Source organism: Sorghum bicolor, chromosome 5 (assembly GCF_000003195.3).
Source record: "Sorghum bicolor cultivar BTx623 chromosome 5, Sorghum_bicolor_NCBIv3, whole genome shotgun sequence".
Lineage (NCBI taxonomy): Eukaryota > Viridiplantae > Streptophyta > Magnoliopsida > Poales > Poaceae > Sorghum > Sorghum bicolor.
The window spans coordinates 55,265,868-55,274,697 of NC_012874.2; the positions used below are offsets into that span (position 1 = coordinate 55,265,868).

At 48.8% G+C, this 8,830-nt stretch overlaps 1 protein-coding gene across 1 annotated transcript; it reads right to left on the minus strand.

The window, feature by feature from the left end:
• LOC8057621 (acetylajmalan esterase) lies at window positions 4,725-8,617 on the minus strand. The gene is made up of 5 exons (XM_002450764.2): window positions 8,097-8,617; window positions 7,747-7,959; window positions 7,446-7,597; window positions 5,318-5,594; window positions 4,725-5,208 (listed from the first exon to the last, which is right to left on the minus strand). The coding sequence occupies exons 1-5, from the start codon at window positions 8,380-8,382 to the stop codon at window positions 4,973-4,975; spliced, it is 1,164 nt and encodes a 387-aa protein (XP_002450809.1). The 5' UTR covers window positions 8,383-8,617; the 3' UTR covers window positions 4,725-4,972.

Consider the following 8,830-nt stretch of genomic DNA (forward strand, 5'->3'; position numbering starts at 1 on the left):
GCAAATTTCCTGCAGGCAAAGACTTGTGCGACGGTCCAATAGGTGCAGGCACGACATCAGTAGTATCTATAAGAAACTCGAGGTCTGCTGGAGTACTAGAACCATAGCGCTCAACAAAGGGAAAGGCCGTTTCATCGAAGATGACGTGCTGAGAGATGATGACTCTGTTGGAGGAGAGGTCAAGGCAGCGGTACCCTTTATGATGTGCGGAATAGCCTAGGAAGACACACAGGACAGACCTTGGAGCAAGCTTGTGAATGGCGGTGGCAGATATATTGGGGTAACATTTGCAACCAAAAACTCGCAGATGATCATATGTGGCAGGCTTACCAAATAAGGCAAGATGAGGCGTGGAGAACTCTAGAGTTTTGGTGGGCAATATGTTGAGGAGAACAGTCGCCGTGGAGAGGGCCTCCACCCAGTACCAGGGAGGCATGGACGCCTGAAATAGCAGGGAGCGAACAACATTATTGATAGAGCAAATAATGCGTTCAGCTTTACCATTCTAGGATGAGTTGTAGGGGCAGGACATGCGGAGTTGAATGCCCTGGGAGAGAAGAAAATGGCGGGTGCTGGAGTTGTCAAACTCTTTCCCGTTGTCGCACTGAACAGCTTTGACGCGAGCGCCAAACTGAGTGGAGACATGCACGATGAATTGAGCGAGCATGCTGAAAGTGTCAGATTTAAGTCGTAAAGGAAAAGTCCACAAATAATGGGTGCAATCATCAAGAATGACCAAATAGTATTTATAACCAGAGATGCTAACAACTGGAGAGGTCCATAAATCACAATGAATGAGATCAAACTTGCTAGACGCACGAGATGTGGACACATGAAAGGGCAAACGAACATGACACCCTAGCTGACAAGCATGACATAAATCTGAACAATCCTAAATAGGAGAAGAAACACTAGACGTAGACGCAAGCTTTGACAAGGTCTCATGACCAGGATGCCCAAGACGCCAATGCCATAGTGGAGAGGAGCCCTGAGCAGCAAAGGAGAGTGCTGGTGGAAGGCGAAGCTGGTACAAGGGCTCGGAGCTATTACACCTGACGATCTCTCTCCGAGACGAAAGAACCTTCACAGAACAACCAGCGGGGTCAAACTCAACAGTGCAATTATTGTCGAGAGTAAACTGGCGAACAGAGATTAGATTCTTAATAATTTGTGGCGACACAAGGACATTATTAAGACGTAAATTTGAGGCTAACTCTGTGGAACCAGTGGCAGTGACACGAATAAGAGAGCATTACCGACAATAATAGATGAAGGAGTAGGGTACCGTGGGAGAAGAACATGTGAAAGAGATGTCATATGTGAAGTAGCACCTGAGTCGAAGTACCACTCGTTGGATGAAGGAGGCGTCAGCGAGGTCGTGCTGAAGGAGGCAGCGAGATCCGTCGAGTCCCAGGAGGGCAGGCCGGTCATGGGGTTGTAAAACCCCGGAGCGACCCACGGTGCAGCATGCTGCTGGGGAGCAACAAGTGCCTGCTGCTACTGCTGCTGAGCGAGCAGGGCGTGCTGCTGTGCCTGGTGCTGCGCCTGGAGGTGAGGAGGCACCGGGATGGGTGCCTGGGGCGGACGAGGACCCCCCGGCCACATTTGGATGGAGCCGGACCAGGGGTTGAAGAAGCTGGGCCAAGGGCGCCCTCCTCCAGGTTGCTGGACAGCAACGTGCTGCTGCTGTGCGCCGCCGGCAGGCGGCCGGGAGCCCTGTCCTGAAGCGCTGCTGTTGCCTTGCCCCTTGTTGCCGCCACCGCGCTTGCTGCGGCGGTTGTTGGGGGCCTTAGAACCCCCGCCGTAACCTGCAGAAGGTGGAGGCGTCGCGGCGGGAGTAGTGGAGGCGGCGAGGGCAGCTGCTGGAGTTTCCTTACGATCCGTCATGGTGAGTTCCTCAAGAATGAGGTCTTCACGAGCTTCCAGGAACGTGGGGAAGGGCTTGGCGCGGCGAAGGAGAGTGCCGACGTGGGCGAAGCGCTCGTTGAGACCGCGGATGAGGTTGAGGACGAGGGTGCGGTCGGTGATGACCTCGCCGAGGGCCGTGAGATCATCAGCCATCTTCTTCAATTTGCGGCTGTAGTCGGTGATGGAGAGGTCCCCTTGCACGAAGTTGCAAAACTTCGTCTCCAGCTAAATGGAGCGAGCCTCCCGATTGCCGAGGAACTGTGACTCGACCGCGAGCCAGGCGTGCCGGGCTGTGGAGCCCTAGGCGCGGATGATCTCACCCAGATCGCCCGTGAGGGTGGCGATGATCCAGGATTTGACGACGCAGTCCATCCGGGCCAAATCCAGAGAGATCGGGACTGGAGGTTCGTCGCGGACGTGATCCTGGAGGGTGAATTTGCCGAGGATGAGGAGGAACTGATCACACCAGTGATTGAAGTTACCGGAGTCGACGTCGAGGACGGTGGTGATGTGGTTCCGGATGTTGCTGACGGCGACAGCCTGGGAGTGAAGTTGAAGCAGGGCCACGACTTCATGATGAAGCATGGCGGCACGGAGATTAGGTGGGGCGCTGTCGTGTGGTGCAGCGGCACCACCGGGTGGAGTCCCGGACGATGAAGGAGCCACAGCGGCAGCAGCTGCCGCCCGCTCCAGGGCTGCGCGCGCAAGGGCGTCGGAGGCGCATTTGGCGGCGGCGTCGCGCTCCTAGGCCGCGGCCGCGGCCTCCTGTTCCGCCGCGAGTGCGCGGGCCAAGGCAGCATCGCGGGTCGCGGCGCGTTCGCGCTCCAGTTGCTGGGCGACGACGGCGGCAGCGTTGGCCTGCTCCTGGGCGGTTCTCTGGGCGATCTCGTCGTCTTGGACGGAATCGGAGGAGCCAGTGTGGTCCTGCCCGTCGTTGGGAGGGGAGGGCGACATGGCAGGGGTGCGAAGCACAGCAGGGCAGGGCGCGCGGCGAGGGGAAGAGGCGCTGCACGGCGAGAGGCCGGCGCGCAGGATACGGCGCGGCGAGGGGCCGGCGCACGTGATGCAGCGGAAGCTGACCTAACCTAGGCGTGATACCATGAGAACAATTAGCCTCGGGATTAGATAATTGATCAAGGGGGTACATGGGTACATTATATAGGCAAGGATCCTAAGGGTTTATAGAAACACCCAATCAACGGTGATCCTTGCCTTATCAATCTATCTTAATCCCTACGGTGCTTAACCGCACCGGCCCATACAGCCCATTAGGGCGCCTATTGCTAACAATGTGGACTAATGTTGGAGACAAAGCTAAATGGAAATGGTATTTCTCTGTTAAATTTGTGCATAAGCACCTTTGTAGTGCTGAGCTTAATTAGCTTCTCTTAGAGACAAATCTGGAAGGCTGAAGTTCTATCAAAATTAAGATATTTATGTGTCTTGAATTGCAAAATGTCATTCTTTTTTTGAAGAAACTGGAGGGGCAAAAAGCCCCACAGAAAATTTACTGATTAAAAAAGGAGTAAAACAAGGTACAACAGAACGGAGCTAGAACTAAATAAAAGACCGAAACTAAAGCTTCCGAAACAAAGAAAGATCAAAAGGTTATTCTCACCAAGATAATCTTGTTAAAAAAAGTGTGGATTTGATGAGTTTTGTGTATTCTGCAAGGAAAATTAAAAAAAAACAGTTCATCATCATTGCTTTGAATAATTTTGCAAAATTTATTTGGAGTTTGATTGTGCATGTTTTTGGAGTACATTTTAGACCAAAATGTCTTTTGATCAGTTTTGGTCTTGCGGTGAAGATTTTAGACCCAAGTACACCAGTTCCCATGAAGTTAGACTAGCTGCTCGGGCAAAGCAGAAGTCAAGAAGTACTACTAATATAGTTTCTATATGTAGTGTATGTAATTTACGGAGTAGCTTGTATAGAAAGTACCTTATAGTTTCTGGGTTAAAATTGTCCTAATCCATACGACCCAACGTGCCTCACATTGCGGAGAGCACGACCATGTCAGCGCCATGGATGACAGTGTTGTTTGCTAGGTGGGGAGAACAGCGGCGCCAGTAGCAGCACTAGAGCGATCTGGCCTCACACTGGCTGTGGGCACACGAAAGAAATCCTTTCGGTGCTGCTTGATCGAACACACCAGGTGCTGGCTCTACGTTGTGCCGTCCGCTCATGCTCGTCAGGTGCTGCTTTACAAATATTTCAGTTTGAGAGCATAAATTTACTTAAAAAATTACATTGCGGCAGAAAATGCTGAGCACCATGCTGTGACGATATCTCTTTTGTCACGCCACAGGCCTACACCCCACAATTGACCTTCATTTTTGCAGCCAGGGTAGCAGCGATGTTCGTGAGGTCTGATCTAAAGACCGTGTTGTTTCTCCTATTCCAGATGTGCCAACAACACAGAAGCAAGAAAGTGCTGAAGAATTTTCTTGGAATGTTGTTTGTCGGCTGAACTTGCATGATCGCTTGAATGGGCCAATCTTCTGAAGTCTGAATGCATTACATTCCAGAACTGTTTGGCATTTGGGCATCCCAAGATGATATGCGCCGCTGTTTCTTCTGGAGCCTGACAAATCTCACAGATTGTGTTGTCTACTATCCCTTTCTTTCTCAGTGCCGTTTTACACTGGATTCTGTTCTGTGACAGCAGCCACGCGAAAAACTTGACGTGCACAGGAGCCTTGTTCTGCCAAACAAAAGTTGCCCAGGCATCTGGAGAGCCATGAGCACTCTTTAGTGCCCGGTAGAGCACCATTCTTTCTCGTCATCGGGCATCGGAGGATGATTTTTGCCATCATGTTTACTGTTTTTTTATTTAATTAACTTTTGTTGTACATGTAAAAATGGTACGGACTGTATCGATTCAAAACAATGAAAACGTGGTGCATGAACAAAGGTCACGTTTTCATGAATAGTACAAGCATATAGATGCGCTTACACAGTGCCGCAGCTCGCACACTAAATTCTAGTCTAAATGCTAGATTCTCTGAGAAAAATATTCACACACATCTATAGCAGGTACAGGCCATATCATCAGCTGATGTTAGCAGCTCCAGATCTCTTGCACGGCATCAGCCGGTTGTGCGAACCCCTCCATGAGGAGGGACAGCGCGATGGCCCTGTACGCCTGCTGCGTGAGGTGGATGCCATCCCAGCTCACGCGGCGCGCCGGGTCCGCGCACGTGCTCGTGCCCGGCGCGCCGCACATCATGTTCATGTTGAAGTTGTACGCGCCTCCCGCCCCGCAGCACGCGTGGAGAAGCGCGCCCTGGTCAAACCCTGAAATGCATGCCATCGATCATCCATGAATCCGAACTATATATATTTGAGTTCCAGAAGATGCATATGGTTCATTTTGCTGAGCAATTTATATAAGGTGTAAACGTACCTAGGAGCGAAGCATGGTCGAGCAGGTGCATGAAGGCGCCGTAGTAGTCGGCGTACACAATGGTGACGTCGGTGTTGGCCTTCCTCAGGCCGTCAATGGCCGCCTGGAGCTGCTCGTTGTGGTGCTGGGCGAAGGCGTTGTAGCTCTTGAGGCAGCCCCGATTGTCGAGGTCGTCGCCGGAGCCGGACACGGAGAAGAGGGAGAGGTAGCTCGGGGAGCACCCGATCGGGAAGTTCCCCGGGATGATGATCTGCGTCGCTCCAAGCTCAATCACCTCCTGCAGGTTTGAATGTATTTAAATTGAAAAATTGTCAACTACAAAGTTTTATAAACCTCCTGCAGGTTTTAACTCAGTTCACTAACGGTTTTTGAGTTGGGTCCGTCGATTTCTTGTCACAGACGTTTTCTAATTAAAACCGCCTGTAAAAAAAATCTACCGTCGAAATAGAGCTTTTTTTTTACTAGTGTTTGTTAATGAACGATATTAATTCGTTGCAATTGTCATCGACACAGCATGCATGTATGCAGGTCGTCGGTCAGGTGCAGTGGTAGCCGTTATTCTTGAGACGGTGAGTCCGCTCAACAAACTTTGGTGTATTTGTCTGGGACTGGGAGACACCCATGCTGGATTTGAAACAAGAAATTTCGCTTAACTTCCCACTAACCCGTCACCTACCGACCTACTCCGTACGTGCGTGCTAACAACTAGAAAAGAAAATCTGGTAAACAAAGCTCCAGCAGTTACCTAGACGTCAAACACTAATAAAAGGCCCACTTAAAATCAAACATTGGATTCATGAAGGAATTTTGTAGGATTGTAAACCTATAAAAAACTTTCCCAGGTGGTTCTTTGGAACAAAGCATTGATCAATCTGAAATCCTACACAATTAGGTATGGAATGCATCAGTCCGTAGGAATTTTGGAAAAAATCTAACATGAGATATAATCTATTGTTAACTTTTTTTTGTGTCTTCCTCTCTTAATTATAATTTCTGTGTTTCTCCTATGTTGTATTTAAATGCTCCTTTATAAATTTTTCTGCATTTTCAATTCGTGCAGGATTGCAACTAGTATGCAACTCTAATCCTATGTTTTTTGCTATTCCTGTGTTTTTAGATATCCTGCTTTCCAAAGGGTTTCTAAGAGTCTAATAGATTTTTATAACAAAAAAGGCAAATGTCATGGGAGGTTTCTAGAACCCTAATTTGGTTACACAATTTTTACTAAAAAAATGCACCTACAATGTAAATGTAACTCATGTGTAAAGCACCTGCAGGCTGCAGTTTCACTGTAAACTATAGCTGTAGTAAAAAAAAGGGAAAAAAAACATCATGCCTCCAGTTTCACAAATCTCACCACACAAAGACATGCATCGTTATAAACCACAAATCTCAATATAATTAAGCAGTAAATTGATGTGCTGGAAGCCTTTAGAAAGCACACAAAATTTTTAAAGGGACTCCAAAACACATGAATTTCACATCGATCTCAAAAATTATTTTAAAATTTGTGTTCTATAGTCTACACAATGCGGTGAGTATATATGGTAAGGAGAATTCAAGTGTTTTAACATGAATTTTTGCTTACACCTTATTTAGTCGCAACAAATTTACTTTTTTCTAGTAAAAAAGTATAGTAATAAAAAACAAGTTGCTAGAACCTTCCGTAACAACTGATTTTTTTAGGATAAAGTTAGCTCTAATATGGACCAGACCTTAAACTTTAAATGGCTGAAAAATCAGGTACTGGAAGTATTGGCCAAAAATTTCTGTAGCTATGACTAATCAAGCCTTGTTTAGTTCCAAAAAATTTTGGGAAATCAACACTGTAGCACTTTCGTTTGTATTTGATAAATATTATCCAATCATGGACTCACTAGACTCAAAAGATTTGTCTCGTCAATTCCAACCAAACTGTGTAATTAGTTTTTATTTTCGTCTATATTTAATACTGCATGCATGCGTCTAAAGATTCGATATGACGGGAAATCTGAAAAATTTTGCAAAATTATTTGGAAACTAAACAAGGCCCAAGAACTTTCATACGAAATAGAATGAGTTCGCACAGGATTAGATAATGTGTCCGGATTCCCAAGTAACAAGAGAGTTGATTATTGTACTCACGCACCTTGGCGACGTCCATTATGGCGTTTATGACCTGTGGCACGTAGGCCTTCATGGCCTGGATCGACCTCGTGCCCTGTAAGAAGCCGTAGTTGTAGTCGTTCCCTCCAATCTCGCCGACCAAGAACAGCGCTCCGGCCAGCTTCTTCGTGCAATCTATTCATTCATCAGGTTAAAAATTTGCACATACATTATTTGCTATATACAGGGCATAGGCTTGTGAGGTCTGATCTTTTCCATATCATATGGCAACTCCATTTAATTAGTTCAGCAGAAGAATTTCCAAACCGTAGCTATAGCTGTACCTTCTTGCGAGGGGCAGGTGGCGTTGAGGTGCGACTTGAACCAGTCGAGCTGGGAGCTGAGCGGCACGCTCGCCGGCGGAGCCATGACACCGCTCAGCAGCAAGACGGACCGGTCGAGCGCCGTGGCGCCGGCCACCGCGAAGTTGACGCCGCTGGCGAAGTCGGCCCCCTTGTCCAGGTACGGGCTCACCAGCGACAGGTTCAGCGCCATCGCTGCATGCGTTTACTCATCACAACCACAGCAGCACCACCGGCAATGATGAGTGATCGATCACCGCCATTTCCGGTGAAGTAGTAGCTAGAGGAGTTTTCACCGGTGACCGATGAGGAGAACGAAGGTGCGTACGTACCAAAGTAGTCGATGATGAGGAGGCCGTCAGAGCAGCGGCCGGTGGGTTTCCGGAGGGTCTGGCCGTACGGGTAGCTGCCGATGGAGGCGAAGAAGCCAACGGGGCCCTCGCGCAGGAGGTTGCCCGTGTCCGCGATGGAGTCGCCGAAGCTGTAGATGGCGTCCACGGAGCACGCGGCCGCCGCCGGCTCCACGAGCCCCGATCGGAGCAGCAGTATTAGCATCATGCTCACCGAAAGGACCTTGTAGCACAAGAGCCCCCCGCCATTACAAGCCGTGGCCACCATGGTCACCAAGCTAGCTAGCTAGCTAGCTATTCGAGCTTCCTACTAGCACGTACGCAAGACGCGGTGCGACGATATGATATGCTGCTGGGTACGTACTCGAAGTTATATTAACAGGGCGACATGTGGATGAACTGATGCTGCTAGCTAGCTGGGCGATTCAGTTGGTTGGGAAAATGTTGAAGCCAGTAGCTCTGATCATGCATGCATGGATGTATAGTAGCTTTGTTTGTAGGCTTCAGTTAAGAGATGGTGTCTGGGCAGATGAGCTTTGGATTGGTTGGGTAGATGGACACCCGGTGGTGGGGACATTGACAGCTTGTTGGTGAGCATTTGGTCAACCTAACTAACAACCCATGGACCATGAGGACATGTGTCGCCCTTTTTCCTAGCTCAACCTTCACATATATATAAGTACAGTACACCCAATCAATTTTGTGTCATCCAACGT